Source organism: Hetaerina americana, unplaced genomic scaffold, assembly GCF_022747635.1.
Source record: "Hetaerina americana unplaced genomic scaffold, ioHetAmer1.1.p SCAF_5, whole genome shotgun sequence".
In the NCBI taxonomy this organism is placed as follows: Eukaryota; Metazoa; Arthropoda; class Insecta; order Odonata; family Calopterygidae; genus Hetaerina; species Hetaerina americana.
Window position 1 is genome coordinate 46,463,820 of NW_027287095.1, and position 18,966 is coordinate 46,482,785.

The window sequence follows — 18,966 nt, forward strand, 5'->3', positions numbered from 1 at the left end:
ATAAAGTCAATGGAGTCTGTTCTCGGTCTTGATGTGAAAAAATAAGCATTATTAATATTTAAACTGCAATATGGGTATTGAAATTTATTATTAAAGAAACATAAAACATTTAATTTTTAATTCAAATTATATTGTTTGGTGTTATTTCCATTCAATTTAATTGTCATTATTGTCTCATTCATGTGAATTTTGTGTGGAAGAGCCCTGCATCTGCTTGCCGTAGTAGTATATCGTGTAGCAAGTGACCCAACTCAATCAATATGAGTTAATTGTGCTTACCTGATGAAATTTTAGGTGACACAGGCTGCAGCATCACCTAATACATTGTGGGTAGATGCCTCTGGTGTAGAAATAGGTATGCCTCAAATTCCCATGTATTTGCCCTCTGTGAGCTTTTGACTTCTTTTCTTCACTGAACTATACCACATTTGGAAAATTTTCATTTGATGAATGCGAGAGAGCTTGCTTGGGTCTTAGCTTGATTTCCAACTCTTCCTGGATTTCTTCCACATGTGTTTCACCAGCATTGCCGCCAGCTTCTTCAGATCAGAAGTAGTTGATGCTTGCTTTTTCCTATCTTACATGGGCATTAATGTGTTGAAAAATATTGATCATGAGAATGACACTCTTAATGAATGACTTTTTGCATTTTGCCCGAGAACTTCATAGAAGAATAGGAACTGTGGTTGGGAGGTATGCTTCTTAAAAATATGGTTTTCCCATTTTTGCATGACGAAAGTCGCTATTCTCAAATCCTGATAACCCTCAATATGAAGATTAAATTTTTATTCTATTCTTTGTAACCAATTTTATCATGGCCCTACCTCTATGTGAATATATTTGCAGCCAATATTATATTAAAACTTGTGTGGAAATTCTTACAGGAAGAAAAACTTCATATTGCAATGAGACATCTGCTTCCCAAGCAGCTGGAGGAGCATGGAATGACTGAGGAGGTGATGAGCCTACCAGAAGAGAGTATCAAATTTCTCAGTGAGTGCATTTGATATTAGTTCTATTAGCCCTATTATACTGTTGTGCTTGACTTCAGTAAATTAATTATATTTTTAAAAGAGGAAGATATAATGATGGTTTGGGGAAATATAAGATAAGAAGAGTATTACCTATAAGAGCACTCAAACAATATATTGAACACTTGCATTGTGTTGGCTCCATGTGCCTTTCTGTCACTTATATAAAAGATGATCTTATTACAATTGTATGAAGCGCCGCTAGCCACCCAACCCATTTCACCAGATGTAGTAGGAGTTGACAAAAATAGTGTATGATGGTTGGGTAAATCATTGAGAAAGGTACTAGCTCTGAAAGTATTAGTTATGCTGATTTTCGTAGTGCGGTTAGTGAACAAAAGTCCACTATTTGCCAATTCTATTTTGCCATTAAGTGTGCATTTTTATTGTTTTTTACCAAATGCATGTGGCATCCAGCAGCTTTCTTCTTAATATACCATAAAAGTTAAATTGTATGTTTGCTATGTCATTTCGGCTTCTTTTATAATAGATAGATAAAATGACATTACTTTACAGCCCAAGAACGGAGCCCAAAATATTGTTCGTAAGTCGCTTATGTATGGACCTCTGACATTTCAAATTAATATCTTTGCATAAACTGTATATTGAAAAAGATTTTTCCCAACCTTATAAATTATTTATATTTAAAATATTTTCTATTTTCTGATCTACTAGTCATTAGTTTTATTTGTGATTTCATGTACATAAGGAAAGGTTTTTATGTAAGTTTATGTTGTAATAGAATAAAGGATTTGGATCAAGTTTGAATGAAGATCATCAAACAAATATGCCATAAAAGTATCATTACTTGTAACCTCAATGATTCCCCTAAAGCAAAAGAATATGGTTTCTTGTTCACTAGATTGGAGAAAAAATTACTTTATAGAAAATTGTACCTTCAAATGAGTTATGTTATGAAACAAATATAATTGAACCTCGCTTAACAAGCATCTCGTACAGTGAGTAATTTGCATGACAAGCAAAATATTGGTCCAGAAAGCAACTCATCCAAAGAGCCACTTTTCGCATAAAGAGTGCTAAGGAAAGGGGTATTCCAGGATTCATTGCCCATCTGCCCCTGCAGTTTGTCTCGAGCACTCATTCTGCTGGCATCTTAGGGCCGCTAGTGATCAGACATTTTTTCATACTTGTGTTCAAAAATATTATTATGATTTTTCTGTGCCAAGTTTAATAATATTTAGTGCATAGTTTTAAAATTGACCTTGAAGGAATATCCAAGAGATGAAGAGGGATTCCTTATAGTGTAGGATGTTAGGTTGCATTTTGTCAGGATCAACAAAATATTTATTTGCTAGTTGTGTCCATCCAAAACCTACCTTATTGGGTTATATAATTAACACCTTATTTCAATTTTTTCTATTTTACACATAGTTTGCATTCTCAGTTGCTTCATTCTGAAATAGAAGAAAATGTAAACATGATCCATGATCCTAAACAATGTATGCACAATTTTATTTGAATAAACCTTGTGCATAATGTTTTTTAGCATGAAACATTACAATGAACTACAGTATTTTACATTAATTTATTGGTAAAAAGATGTTTTGCTGAATGAGTGTTTCACTTCATGAGAGAGATCATGGAGCTGATAATGCTTGTTGTACAAGGTGCCACTCTATCTGACAAAAAAAAATGAACCGCGGCAGTGGGGTTAAAATTCTCATCTGTCAAACCAAAGGCCTTAGGTTCAATTCCTGCCTGGTTGAGTTTTTCTCTACCCAGGGCTTGGGTGTGTCTTAGTTTGGCTATTATTATCATTGTTAATAGTCTGATAAGGCCAAAAAGTGCTGTTTTTGGACTAATGCTAAATGAATAAATTTAAAAATAAATCATTAAATATAGAACTCCTCTCATTGCTAAGATTGATACTTAAGTGATTCATATTTGTAAAATCTAGTGCTCATATATGTGATTTCATTATTAGTTAAACTTTTTATGTTATGTTGATTGGTGTGATTCAATTTCTAATAGACATGTTCTCACTATTTGCTACTCGATTTTCGTTTCAGTCACCCAATATACTCGTGAGGCTGGAGTAAGAACCTTGGAAAGGAAACTTGGAGCTCTCTGTCGAGCAGTTGCAGTTAAGGTGGCAGAAGGGCAATCACTTAGGCAAGGTGTGTTTCATAGTGTTGAATGTGTTCTCTTGTTTTATGGCTTCTTTTATGGTTTTGGTAAAATTGCGATATAAATTTGAAGCATCCTTAAATCTTTATTCACCCAGAAGTAACAGCAAGTATGCAATCCTGATTACCTTAACTTCAAGCTGATCAAGCTGAACTTTGAAATTTAAGTTGCAACTTCGTAATAAACTGTGAAATTACCTTGAATGTTTCTTATACTCTTCCCAAGGTGAAAAAATTCTCAAATAAGGCCATTAACACACAGTATTCAGTAAAATATTAAAAAATATTAATATTCTTATGGTAGAATTTAAAATAATGCCATAAAATAATTGAGGAAAATGCTAGCCATGATTTAGTTAAAGGTAACAACACATTGACATAGTTAAAAAAAGTATTTATTTCTTATTGTTTGAATGTTCAAAAGACATAGAACTCCTCTATGATATTCCTCATTGTTGAACTATTTTCATTGGCATAAATGGAAAATACAGGAAATATGAAAATAAACACAGGTACAAGGAGATAATAAGCAATATTTCAGATATTGATAGCTTGAGGTTCACATTTTGAGTTCACCATCAAATGACACATTCACACTGTAATCCAGCTTTATAACAGTTAACACACTTTTCTTTTAAACGGTTACAGGGAAAATAATAGATTAAATTAACTTTGGAAGAGTATTGTAAATTTAGGAAGCACAACGGTGAGGACATTAAATGGAATTAGTTAGGTTTTGACCATTTAGGCTATTCTCTTGGTTTTGGCTATTCTCTCTGCCTCGGGTCATGTAATTATGGAAAGTAGTGTTTATCAAGAACAAAGAAATTTTTTTACATAAACAGTAGTTTAAGGTATATATAATAGGGAGAGTAAAGATTTCAAGATGCTCAAATAATGGTCTACCTGGAGATCTAATGGATATTCCAAAAATTATTTTAATCATTTTTGTTAGGAGAATACTCTAAGAGACAGCCCTTGAATCACGCTCAGAAGACTGCCATATGAGAAATGTGAATGAATATTGGCATTGTAAACCATTTTTATGGTGTTAGTAGTGGTTATTTGCATTAACTTTCTTAGCATGTAAATTCCTGTACAGAGTTTATTGGGAAGATGCATAAAGTGAGTGGTCCAATCGAAACCCTCCAATAAGTAAAGCCCAGGAATTTGACTGTCCAAAAAATTAGATTTCATGGTTTCCAATACTGTTAAAGCACCATGTTTGCATTATTGGAATTTATGTTTTACCATAAATTACAACATTTTCATCACATCCCATGAAATATCTATTTTTCCAACATATGTGGAACCTGTTATTTACATGATTTCATTTTCAGTTTTCCTGGTATTTCCATCGCTATGTGCTAGAGTTAAAAAATTCACGTTTCCAAAACAGTTACCTGTGTTATCAGTCTTCATAAAATTAACTTTTTTGACATTGTTTTAAACTCATGCTCTTGAAAAAGATGAGAGATAGCAGTAATGTTAATATGTCCATGAAGTGGACAATAGTCTGGCACAGTTCCTATGTCATTACTGTGGTGCTATAGTTTGAGTGGAAGAATGAAGTGTTGTGAGATTTTGCATACCAACATGAATTTGAATAATTCATAACTTGAAATCTGCAAATGTTTTTCAGGAGATGGAGATACTGATGGAAAAGATGCCCCAATGGTTTTAGATGAAGCTGCTTTGGAGGATATTTTGGGGGTAAGTACCATTAAATATACTAAATTTTGGAGCTAAAATGGAACTTTCTCTGGCTATAGAATACAATAGAATGAATCCAAAGGTATTTGTTTTTTAAAATTATTCTATGTGCAATACATGAAAAATAGTTGTTTACATTAAAACTGTTTTATTTCAATCTTATATAATGGAAAAATGTTTTGCTCTTTAATTATGAGCAGTCCCTGGCCAGGGTCATAGGGTTTTGTACATATACTTACATTTGGGTCAAATTGGAGAGATTATTTTTAAAAACCACTCATCAAAAGTAACTTAAAATTAAAAATTAGTTTTAAATTGATTACCTGCCTGCTGAATTACAATTTTCTAAATTGAAGAAATAAAATTGAAGTTCCTTGGGAAGGCATATGCAGGGTGCACTGCAAAAATCCAGACAAATTAAACAATTTTTCAAAACATTTTTTGTTACAAAAATGAAAATGTTATCAGCATTTTTGGTACTAAATTTTTTTTCATGGTCATAAACGACAAATTTATTCAATGTATCCCCCAATATGCTTGAATGATGTCCACCAGTCTTGGTCTGGAGTATTTGCAGGCCCATTTTAACAAGCCACAGTCCATATCGGAGAATGTCATTTCAATAATAGCTCTCAGTAATGCAATGTTTGGATGTCTGGACTTGGTGACCCTTTCGACCACACCTCACACATAGTAGTCCTACCAATTTAAACGTGAGTTGTTGGGGGGCCAGAATTCTTTGGACCAAAACATATCGACATTGTCTGACAACCAGTTTTGCACCGAAGGACTCGTATGGGCTGGTGCACTGTTCTGTTGTGAATCATATGGTGCCCTAGATGACACAGTTTCCATCCACGACTTCACTATATTTGTCAGAACATACAAATAAACTTCTTTGTTGATATTTTCCTCTTTGTTGGTGGCATGACATCACCCTCGCTGTACACAACTCCTAGCACGTGAACATTCGCTGAAAATTTTGTTATTGAAACAACAAGGACATCTTCAGGGTCATGGGTGAGCCAGTGGTTGTTCCCACAATTGATTTTGGTATCCACAGTAGAAAATTTTTTTTGTGATAAAAAATCTGATGTGGCCAGCAGCATTGTTTTTTAAGGAACCTAAAAGCAAGTTGCAATTTTCAACTCGCTTTGTCCTAGTGGCTTTGGAAAACATCTGCCTTATTTTAATGGTGTAAGACTTGTAGTGGAGGTCCTCCTCAAAAATTTGACGCATAGTGTTTACACTCATACCAACAGCCGATGGCAATTTCCAGATCAATTTTCCTGGATACTCAATATTGAGCTCCTTAGTCCATTGAATGATGTCGGGCATCCTGAAAATGCACTTCTTCGAGTGAGTTTTCCTCACCGGCATTGCAAAACCATTTAGGACTTTTGCAACTTATAATACCTTGCGACGATATCATACACCATCGATCTTGGGTACCATACCAAATGATTTCTGAATATTTCTGAAAATTTGATAAATTCAATAAACGTGGTTCTTCGGTTATACTCCGCTATTGTTCTCAGCATTGCAACCATTTTTAGGGTATAACTGTTGAGTTCATATGTCAAGCTTGTTTGGTCGCCAATGGTGACCTCTACATGTGGAATAAAATATCAGGATTTTCAAAATGGATTTTGTTCTGGTAGAACCCTGTAGCCTAGGAAATTAGTCTAATTGATTTTTGCTAGCTTTTGCTACCAACTTGGCTTTACTTATGTACTCAACTTTTGCATTTGTTTAGGTATTTGTTTGGCTTGGATAATTGATTCAATTTTATTTGCTTAACTTTTTAATTGATTTAAAGAACTCTTTGGTTATGGTAATTGAACCAGTTACACTTATTGAAATAAAAGAATTTTTGGTAATTCCACTCAAATTTAATTAAAACACAGTCTAGGTTATATGATGTTGGACATCATCATCAGGTTGACAAACATTGAAACCTTGGTTGTATATTAATGAAGTTCATGCGGAATTACAAAGTTACCTCTTTCATTTCAACGTGTTGTGTAAATGCCACAAGGTTGCACCTAAGATTATTTTGCATTTTTTTAGCTTTAGCCTATTTCACATTTGCAATTTTTTTTAAATTCTCTTCAATTTTCATAATTTTTTTTGACTTTGACTCAGTTGACTATGCTTGCCTCATGAACATTTTTAAATAGTATTTTGCTAGTACTAAAAGATGAAATTTTTACATCTATGAGGGAGAGATTGAGAAATGGTTAGGCTCATAGAGCTATGTGGTGGGTATGGCATTATATAAAGCTGTTAAAATTTAATGAAGAGATATAAGGTTAGAATAAACGTAGGTATTTAAAATTTGAATATTGATATTTTTGTGAATTGCGATGTCATGAGGTGATGTGGAGAATCATGTGTCCATATAAAAGAAATTTCAAGTATAGTAACCAAATTAAACTGAATTTTCACTCTGCCATAATAAATCAAAAAAGTTATGAAACCCATTAGAGAAATATGTCCTGATAGCTTTAATTATAAGCTTGTTCATTTATTTATTCCTAGCCCCCTCCATATGATACCTGTTACTCCTGGGTTCGTGCTGGACATGAAGCAGGTTTAGCTGTTGGTCTTGCATGGAATGCTTCTGGTGGTGAGGTGTTATTGGTGGAAGCAACAAAATATGAAGGAGATGGGCGATTAGTTCTTACAGGTCAACTTGGTAGCATCATGAAAGAATCTGCTAAGCTTGCTCTCAACTGGGTCAGAACTCATGCACGTCAGGTATGATATCTATTTTCAATATTTCTCTTGTTTCTCTAAAACCTCAATCTCAAATCAGAGTGGTGATTTCCAAGCATTCAATCTTAAGGTATTCCTACCATTATAAATTATTGATGTAATCCTCATTTATATCTTCAGTAGCAAGTAAACTGATTATTTTTGTGTCTGAACATGTAAATGAAATGTTCATTTTTTAGCCAAAATGTTACGATAACATGCATGGTGGTACATAAAATTTTTGTAAATTATTTTATTTTTATGAACCAGAGAAAATATTTCACTTTGGCAGTCGAATTTCATGAATTACCGTGGAACCTCATAATACGAGCATAATTCATTCAGGTATCTTTCTCATAAAGACTATATGCAAACATTTTTGCATATAACTTTTTGCATGTTGTAAAATTTAATGTGTTCCATGCTGAAAAAAAATTATGTACCAGGTTTATTCAAAGAAAATTATGTATGGTTTAGGATTGCGGATAACGTTCAACTTTTCATCTGTTGTGTAATGAAGCAATTTTTAAAAGCAAAAAAGAATCAAAATAAATTATTAATTATTTATATTACTTACCTAATTCCTTATAAAGCTGTTTAGGAACATTTTTTTTGCCAATGCTTCAAAATTTGGTAAAAATATAACTCAATGATTGCTAACTAAATTCATGGCATGCATCGCGACTGCCTTATCAGTGCAATGCCTTTTACTTATGGTACGATGCAAAAGTTTCCTGTGACCTCCAAATCGCATTTAGCTTGCTGTTTTGGACGTAACACTTTTTTAAGGCTGGTGGAGTTTCCAAATGGTGAACAAGCAGTGGTTTGATTTTCAAATTTCCACTTGTGCGTGGTCTGTGCAATAAATGAGCAAACTGGTGTCATTTGGCGGCCATGACATGAACTACAGCCCCGCCCACTAGCGGTGCTAGTTGCCTGAGACCCAATGACCCATCTGTGCTTGGCGGATCATTGAGCTGTGCGTATCGTGCCAGCTATGTTAGTTTCTGTTGTCCTTGTTTTTACTGTTTGACGAAAATGAAAATTGACGAAATCACGGGGCAACGAATCAACATCAAGTTTTTGGTGAAGTGTGGTAAAAGTAATCAAGAAATTACTGAAATGTTGACAGCAGTTTTTTGTGATAATGCTCTGAAGAAAACATCCATTTTCAAGTGGATTAAGCATATTAAAGATGGCTGACCAGATGCCATGGATGATGCAAGGTCGGGACGACCTTCAACCACCTGTGTTGACGACAACATTGATTGTGTGCTGTTCCTAGTCCTTCCCGATCGTTGAAAAACTGCCCGAATGATAGCTGATGAACTGAATTTAGGAAAATCAACAGTGCACACTATTTTAACCTGACATGATCGATGGATCCTTCACCATGGCAATACATCTGCACATTCAGCATTGGTTGTTCGCCAGTTTCTGGCAAAAAATTCGATCACCATCCTTGATCATCCTCCTTTTTCGCCAGATCTCACCCCCTGTGACTTTTTCCTATTCCCAAAATGCAAAAATGTGATGAAAGAACATCACCGGGAAGATGTAGACACAATAAAGCAAGAAACTACAAGAAAACTAAAAAGCGTAACTGCTGAAGACTTCAAAGGGTGCTTTAAGCAGTGGAAAAGAAGATGGAATAAGTGCATAGCAACAAATGGAGAGTACTTTGAAGGGGACAAAATCATTGTAGACTAAATTTTGCAAAATAAAATTTTTATGGCCTCAGTTAGTGTATTTATTGGACAGATCCCGTATTTGTGCAATACAGCAGCATGAGATAGCCTTTCATTGCCTTGTGGTTAGGCAATGCATTCTCTTCTACTGTTATGTGCACAAATATAGGTTTGCTTTAGCAACTCCTCCCTAAAAAGACCCATTGGTATCTACTTCCAGAGGAGAACCGTCTTACCACAATTAAAAACATGTTGTGACATGTAACCCCCAGAATCTACGAGCTTTTTAAAAAAATGTGATGACCATGTTTTTTTGGAATGCCCTGCAAATCATCGACATTGATCACTTGCTTAATGGAAAAACCATAAATGAAGAGTATTATGAATCATTATTGAACAAATCACTTGAAATCAATCATGTAAAATCCTTAAGAGAGTAAAATGGTCATGGCCAACATAGATGCCTGTTTAAAGGGCCTTCTGAAATCCTCCTTTTTGAACAGTTTAAAAAAGTCAGTGAAAAATTGGTGAAAGAGTATAAAATTTATGGGAGATAATGTTGAAAACTAAAAAAACTACCCAGAATACTTCGTTTTTTTTCATTTTCTTACCAGGGGCTTATCCAACAACCCACGTATGTAAAGCACATCTTGCCCACTATTCAAGTATTTATTATATTTCTCTTACTTCTATTTGTTCATTATACATGAATAGTTATCCAAAATGCATCAGATTAATGTCAAAATGAGCAAACAAAAATCATTCAAACTCTAAAAAATTGTTTAAATTGAAATAATATAATTTTTTTATTTTTATAATTATCGTCTTAAAATATGCATGTGGGGAAAAAGTTAAAAATGATATTGGATTCAAAATACCACAAATGATATACATTTTAATTTGCATTGAACAAGCTTCCATTGATAATACTAAAATGAGGATTCAAAAGTTGATCCATCAAATATTTGGATTTGGACTGATTTTTCATTGTTGAAACTAATCATAATCATAAAGCAATTTATTAACATATCAATATGTCTTAGAATAACAGCTTTTATGAAATAATGTTCTCATTTCTTTCAGTATGGTCTTCGGATGAATAGCTGTGGTGGGCACTCAATGTCACAAACTGATGTTCACATTCACTTCCCAGCTGGAGCTGTAGGGAAAGATGGTCCATCAGCTGGTATCACCATTGTTGTGGCACTGGTATCATTGTTTGCAGGTCGTCCAATGGCTCAGGAAACTGCTATGACTGGAGAGCTGACCCTTCATGGAGATGTTTTACCAGTAAGTTAGGTGCTTGTGATGCTAAGTGCTTGCTTTGTGAAGAAGTAATAAAATTATATTGATTCACGCCAATTGAAAGTAATGTTTACAGGCAATTTTTGTCATTCATTCATACATCTTCTAGGTGTATATAGAAGTTGAATAATAAATTTAGCCTTCAGTCTTATCTTCATTGCATGGGTGCTCTTAAGAAATTGCCAGAAGTTGTTGTAAATGCAGCTTAGTGGAGTTCATCTACTTCATAGTTCATCCATCATGCCTCGATGCACCACTTCCAATAGCAATCCACTAATGGAAATGGTCTTGGTAAGGCTCTTACAGGATTGTGAATCAACCTATTCAATTTTTCCTTAATGGCTTCAATTGTCAGTTGTCCTTAAAAAGTGTATTTAAGTTTTGTAAAGAGAAAAGTATTGAAGATTGGTCAGATAAGTAGGTATAGATCATAGCATAGTGCTGAGGAACCAAAGTTTGGCGTCAGCTTTGGCCAAAAAGTTTGAATCCTCATGGTGTGTAAGCTTACTCGACAGTCTCGGCAGAGTGACAATGAGAAAGGGCATTAAGGGAAATGAAATCAAATAAGGCCATGGGGGTAGACAACATTACTGCAGTATTACTGAAAGGTTTAGGAAAATGTGGGAGGAAGAGGCTATATGGGCTGATTTGTATCATCTATGAGGAAGGAATCTGACCGGAAGACTGTGAGATCAGTTTTAGTTCCTATTCCGAAAAAGGTAAAGGCCACATCATGTGAGGACTAGAGGACAATAAGTTTGATATCTCTCGCAGCTTAAGTTGTTCTCAGGATCATCAAGAAAAGGATAGAGAGAAGGGTAAATGATTACTTAGAGGATGATCAGTTTGGGTTTAGCAAAGGAAGAGGTACGCGTGATGCCATTGAAGTAATGAGATCACTTATCGAGAGAAATATAGAATACAATCCAGACATATTTTCTGGTGGGTTAGATTTTGAAAGGCATTTGATGGAGTGCATTGGGAAAACTAATGAATATATTGCAGAAAATAGGAATAGATAGGAGCAATAGGAGGCTAATTCTCGACTTTTATATGTCTTAGACTGCTTGGGTGCAAGTGAGGGATGGAGAGTCTTCATAGGCAGTGTTCAGAAGTGGAGTAAGACATTAGTGTCCATTACCCCCCATGCTGGAATGTATATATGGAGGAAATGGTTCAAGAGGCATGGGAAGAACTGGAGATAGGAGTGAAAGTCAGCAGGGAATTCGTAAAATCAGTTAGGTTTGCTGATGATCAAGCTTTAATTTGTCAGTCAGTCAAGGGGTTCCAAACATTGCTTAGTGAATTGGAAATTAAGTGTAATAGATATAGAATGAGAATAAATGTAAATGAAACAACAATGAAATGGTGTCCCAGAGGAAAAAGGCTAAGTTAAACATTTAAATGCATGCAGGAGGGCAAAAACTAGAGCAGATGGAACAGTTTATGTATCTCGGAAGTGTTTTGGACCAAAATGGTTAGAGTAGTAGGCACATAAGGAGAAGAATTGCACTTGGGAAAGAGGCTTTCACAAGGAGGAGGGAGTTGTTGACGGACGTTGAGTGAAGATGTTAAGAAAAGGCTCATCAAAACTTTTATATGGACTAGCTATGTATGGTTCGGAAACATGTCCATTGAAGCAGGATGATAGATGTAGATTGGAGGCTTTTGAAATGTGGGTGTGGAGAAGGATGAATACCAAGTATAATGATTGGCAGTGGGATTTTGAAGACTTTGATAGAGGGGAGAATGTTAGGTAAACAAGTAAGGGGCAGGATTAGGATAAGGATATTGGACATAATGAAGAGAGGAAGGAAGTATACGATGATGAAGAGGGGCTTGTTGTAGAGTAGGATGTAGGGTTGTGTTTTGTTAGGAAAGAAATTATTTGGCCATTGTGTTCATCCAGAACCTACCTTAACTGATAAATTACCTATTATTATTTTTAATATAAATTAATGATTAAAACCCTGCAAAAACAGGAGGAGGAAGTTTGAGTATAATTCAAATGGAATAGTTGAGAAATGAGAAGAAAGAATAAAAGTGGAGTGAAATAACATGGAATTATAGAAGTGATTAATAAAGTCCTGGGTAAGAAGAAACTTGAAACTCGGAAACCTTTGATGACAGAAGAAATTTTAAATCTAATTGAGAAGAGAAATAAGCTAAGAGCAAAGAATGGTATGAAAGAATACAGGAGAGTAAAGAATAAGGCAACCAACAAATGTAGAGAAGAAAAGGAGAGGTGGAAAAAACTATGGCTGAAGGAAAAAGAACAATGTATCCAAGCAGGAAAACAAGATATAGCTTATCAGAACATCAAAGCTCTACATTATCGACAGAGTAAGGTTAACTCTGATAATAAACAAAGTGGGAAGGTTGTTATTAGATAATGAAGAAATGTGTGAACGATGGAATGAATACATGGAGGAGCTATACTATAGCAAAGATATAGCTATAAGAGAAAGTAATATTGAAAGTAGAGAGAAAGCGGGAACAGAAAGTGGGCCCCTAATCATGAAGAGGATATTTGATCATGCCCTTCAAAAGCCAAATGCTGAAAAAACTATGGGTGTGGGAAAACCATGGAAATAAAATGAAAGAAAGACTCATTAAAATAATGCTCTAATGTTATGACAATGAGGGGATACCTGAAGGCTTTGTTAAAAGTGAAACTATTATGATACAGAAAGCAATTGAATGCATGAACTACAGAACAATTACCATTCTGTTGCATGCTTCCAAGGTTGTTTTACTGACAATAGGGAACAGAATCAAAAAGAAGGTGGAGGAAAATGTGCGAGAAGATCAATTTGGCTTCTGGGAAGGTAAAGGAACGAGAGATGTTATACCAGCACTGCGCTTGATTCTAGAGAGAAAGCTATAAATGAACTAGAAAGTTTTCCTCGCCTTCATTAATTTGGAAAAAGCCTTTGATACTGTAAATAGGAAACTTATGTTTGAAACCATGATGAGAAAGGGAATAGACTACAAAGACAGGAAGCTCATATATCAGCACTGCCAGGACCAAAGCACATTTTTGAAGTCTAGGGATGTGAGAAAGAAGCGAAGATTAGAAAAGGGGTAATGCAAGGACGTCCACTTTTGCAATATCTATTTAACTCATATTGAAGCAGCTATAGAGACAATGAAGGAGAAAACAAATGGAATAAAGATAAGTGGAAGAAAGATACACTACATTGGGTTTGCAGATGATATTGTGACCAAGGGAGAATCAGCCAAAGATATGAGTAGAATGCTCAAAACTCTGTCCACAGCTTTGAATAAATAGAAACTGAAAATAAATGTAAAGAAAACCAAAGCTATGATAGTTTCTTGAAACAGGACAGAACCTCCTGTGAATTTAATGATAAAGGAATCAATGCTAAGCCAAGTAAAAGAGTTCTGCTGCCTTGGGAGTGTAATTACAAGAGACAACAGCCCCTCTGCAGTGAAAAGAAGAATACCTGTAGCCTGGGTGAAGAAGGCATATGGAAATAAAAAGAATCTTTAAGGAAAGAAAAACATGAAATAGGAAAGTAGAAAATCCTTTGAAAAAATGTCTATTAAAATACATTGTTATATGGATTTGAATCTTGGACATTGGGAAAGAGGGAAAAGGCTTGGTGGGAAGCAATGGAAATGTGAATTTGGAGAAGAACAACAAGAACAAGATGGACAGACTTGAAAAGCAACATAGAAATATTGAGAGAAATTAAAGAGGAAAGGAATTCAATAAAAGAGATGGAAAAAGGAAAATTAAATTTGTTGGACATGGTCTCAGGCAGAACAACTTCCTGGAATATGTAATGGAAGGGAAAATAATGGGAAAAAAGGAAGGAAAAGGCCAAGAAAAATATTTATGAATGATATAAAAAGTACGATGAGAGTAACAACCTATGATTAAATGAAAAGAATGGTAATGGAGGGAGCCCAATGCCTGTAACGACAAGGCTCCGCCTTTGAAAGATGATGATTAAAATTATAATTTAAAGAATTATTCTCAAATGTATTCTTTGTTCAAAATAGTCTGAAAAATGATCAATTCTGGTATTCTTTAAATATTATATATTTTATAACAGTCTATCGGCCAGAAGTTGCCAAAGGTAGAGAGAGACAAAACATTGAGTTCATCTTTTTATGATAGTTTCTTTGTCAATGTTGTTGTTGACCATAGTTACTGAGTGGCAATAGCCTATATTTTTTATAGCTAAATTTGAAATTTTTCTTAACATGATTTATATATTCTATGTAGGTTGGAGGGATTAAAGAAAAAGTACTGGCTGCACACCGAGCAGGTCTTAAGAAGATCATTTTTCCAAAGAAATGTGAAAAGTCTCTTTTGGAAATTCCGGACAATGTAAAGGTAAGTTTCCCAGATTAAGTTTACTGCGAGGTCTCACAAGCCTCGAAATCATGAATTTTCCTCCAAATTTTAGGGACATCTTTAGCGGTGATTTTCTCAAAGCTCTTGTATGTCTGGGAAGAAAAGGTATTTTGGCTGAAATACATATTTTAAGAATAAATATATTAATTTTTGCACATGACAATGGGATGGTTATAGCAGTATTTATGGTTTAACATCCCATCTGACAGACGGCGTACTCACTCAAAATGCTCGACACAATGCACCTCAAGTAGGGATCAGGATACCACTTAAAAATATCTCTTACCTCCAAGATTTGGACCCGGTCCCTCTGGGGGGAAGCCAGTACGTTAGCCACCGCACCATCCCAGTCCCCTTATATTCTATCTTCTTATCTACCAAATCTAGATCTCACTGCTGTTGTGTTATCATGCATGCCTCTACCCATGCTAAACCCAAACTGATCATCCCTTAAGCAATCGTTTGCTCTCCTCATCATCCTCTCATTGATGATGATAAGTACCTCATGTATTGGTATTTTCAAATTGTTTAAATTTGCATATTAGTTGATAAAATCTTTTTCTCATGATACCTTCCCTCTTTTGAGCTAAAACTACAATATTCTTGAATATTGAATTTTGTTTGTATATTCGGCTTTTCTTTAATTGCAGAAAGACCTAATTTTTATCCCAGTATCCAACATGGATGATGTCCTGCAAGCTGCATTTGATGGTGGATGGATTTCAAGTAATGAAAATATTACTCTAACTAGCAAGTTGTAATGTGGTTGGGTACTAAAGTGTCTTTAGTGTGGTAGTACCAGCCATCACTAAAGCTTGATGTGCGCACTTCTGTTTAGAAGAGTTCTGTCTTCTTCTTTTTCTTCTAAGTTGCATACTTCATACATATTTTGTCTGTGATTTTTTTTCTATGATTGCCTTAGCTGTATGTAAAACACCACAAAATAATATATGTAACTTTATATGTATTATTTTGTTGGTATTTTACGTGTAGCTAATTCAATATATGAATGTTGCAACCAGAGATAAGAATGAATACTTATTGGATAGTACCCATGTATACCGAGCTCAGAAGTCTCTTTATTGTGATAGTATCAGCTGTCACAAAAGCTTAAGGTGTATAATTCTTCTTCTAAGTTCCATGCTTCAGACATCTTATATCTGTGATTTTGTATATGTAACTTTTATGTGTGTTACATATTTTGTTGGTGTTTTACATGTAGTTAATTCAATAAATGAATGTTGCAACTGGAGATAAGAATTAGTACTTATTGGATAGTACCTATGTACACTGAGCTTGGAAGTCCCTTTATTGTGGTAGTATCAGCTGTCACCAAAGCTTATGGTGTATACTTCATGCATATGTTGTCTGTGATTTTATATATTTAACTTCATACAGTAAACTCTTGATTATCCGTGCTAATGGATGCATGAAGAAGCACGGATAACCGAAATACACAGTAAATATGGTCGTGATATAAGCATATGTATGGAGACTCATATTTCGTTCCATGTGATTAATTCAAGTTTTTTAGCTTTGGAAAGTATGTTTTTTTCCATTTTCAGCCATTTTATAAGAGTGGAATGGTAAATTTACAAGAACACAAGTACCATCAAGTGAAGAGCAAAACTTGTTTTCCTCGGAAAGCTAATCCAATGATGTAGCCATGAAATAAAATGAAAAGACTGGTGAAGGTTGAATTTTAAAAAAGGATTGTGAATGCAGAATCATATTCGTCCTATGATACCCATTAAAATAATGCATTATAGATAGTTAAAGACTTTTGTTGCTTAGTAAAACTTGGTATTTGCTCGCCGTAGAGATGAATCTGGAATTCTTATGGCAAATGATTGCTTGGGAAATGGTAATGGGATCAAGTGCGGATAGTACAAAATGTTTAAATTAAAACATTATGTACGATTGGCAACTTCTGATTTTGTGAAATGAAAAATTTTTAAGAAAGCCAACGCATTTCTAGCATGTATTTTTGTAAAAGTATATTGAAGTTTTAAATAATTTATTTATCTTTATGATGGTAATTTTTAAATAAAATTTCAAGGTGCTGGGAAGAGAGTAGCAGAGATAATCCACTAAATGGATAATCCGCACACGTATAATCGAGAGTTTAATGTGTATATTATTTTGTTAGTGTTTTACATGTAGCTAATTCAATGAATGGATGTTACATCAGGAGATAAGAATTAATACTAATTGGAGAGAACCTATGTGTACTGAGCTCAGAATTCTCTTTATTGTAGTAGTATCTGTCACAAAAGCTTAAGGTGTACACTTCTTCCTCTAAGAAGACTTCTGTCTTCTTCTAAGGTGCATAGTTCAAACATCTTATATCTGTGATTTTATATATGTAACTTTTATATGTGGTATTTTGTTGGTGTTCTGCATTTAGCTAATTCAATAAATGGTTGTGGCCAGTGGAGTTAGGAATTAATACTTATTGGTTATTACCTATGTATACTGAGCTCAGAAGTCTTTATTGTGGTAGTATCAGCCGTCACCAAAGCCTAAGGTGCATACTACTTCTTTTAAGAAGACCTCTTCTAAGAGTCTCCTTCTAAGTCCATCTTATATCTGTGATTTTATATATGTAACTTTTATATGTGTTACATATTTTGTTGGTGTTTTACATGTAGCTAATTCTATATGTATTACATATTTTGTTGGTGTTTTACATGTGGCTAATTCAATAAATGAATGTTGCAACTGGAGATAAGAATTACTTATTGGATAGTACCTATATACCCTGAGCTCAGGATCAGGTATCCAAAAAAATAACTGGAAGACAGGTCTTTGTCATTGGTGATAATTTATTCGTTGAGTTGAAATTTACTTCATGATATCAGCTTGATAGGACTGGAAGAATGAATTAAGAAAAAAAAAGATTAAAAGGGAGACAAAATGTAGACAGATTGATGTTAGAAAAATGGGAGGGGTAATCTTCAACCCCAGCATGCATGCATCTGAAAGTTTTGGTGGGAACATGGACTCAGAAATTTAGGGACCTACATAGTCCTGGGGTCATTGAAGCAAAAAAAACAGCCCATGACCTTAACTGGGTATTATATATAGATACATGTATATCTTAGAAGTTTTTGATCCCATTGACCTTGCCCATTCAATCATCCACCCCATACTTGCCAAATCTGAGGGTGAGCGGTGCTCATACCTCACATTAAATGGTTAGTTGATTATATGTTTACAGAAAGAATGTTCTTTATGTTTTGTAATGACTTTCATTAGTTCAATGTCAAAGTTGTTGAGGGAAGGAACCCATTTACATAAATGGCACAAACATGAAGAGCTGCAGAGTATTTTTATTCCACCTTTATCAATTTTATAGCATAACAGTTTTAAAATAATATCAAATGCACCAGGGTGGAAATGAGGTATCCCAGAAGAAATCATGTTTTGGGGTTAGTATCTATGACATTGTGTGTGAGGCAGATGCACTGCCGGCCATTGGGGGTGGCAAGTGATGTGTCAGCACTGGGCCCAGGGCCCCGCTGAGGCCCTGTGGATGTCAATTACAATCACATGAGAGATTTTGTGAATTCGCGAGAGCCTCACAGAAAAAGCCATGGAATGTATGAATAACTTACAGGCTTAACTTACTTAACCTGTATAAGAGATAAAGCTTGCTGCACCCTTCATCTTTGCGCAGTTATTATTTACTGCCTTGTCAAAACCGAAATGTTCCTGCTGATCACATTGTTACTGCTCCAACTACATTTTAACCACAATATCATGCTCCGCTTGCCAGTAAGGCCACCTCTGGGCAAATGTGTGGTACAAATGTTTATTAAAACATTGTGACAAATTTGTAACATTAATGGGTTTACATTTTTAGTGTGAATCAACTAAAAAATGTAGAGAAATCACTTCACACCTCAGTTTTTGGCTTTTGTTATGTTACTCTCATG

The 18,966-nt window shown here is 34.7% G+C and overlaps 1 protein-coding gene across 1 annotated transcript in view; it reads left to right on the forward strand.

Annotated features, from left to right (window-relative positions):
* Window positions 1-17,741, forward strand: part of LOC139694419 (lon protease homolog 2, peroxisomal-like) — a 54,229-nt gene extending 36,488 nt beyond the window's left edge. Inside the window, exons 12-18 of the mRNA XM_071592960.1 lie at window positions 885-993; window positions 3,062-3,169; window positions 4,821-4,891; window positions 7,433-7,651; window positions 10,420-10,626; window positions 14,897-15,007; window positions 15,679-17,741. Of these exons, the coding sequence (XP_071449061.1) occupies window positions 885-993; window positions 3,062-3,169; window positions 4,821-4,891; window positions 7,433-7,651; window positions 10,420-10,626; window positions 14,897-15,007; window positions 15,679-15,789 (936 nt within the window). The 3' untranslated portion in view covers window positions 15,790-17,741. The remainder of the gene's footprint in view (window positions 1-884; window positions 994-3,061; window positions 3,170-4,820; window positions 4,892-7,432; window positions 7,652-10,419; window positions 10,627-14,896; window positions 15,008-15,678) is intronic.
* Window positions 17,742-18,966: the final 1,225 nt, after the last annotated feature.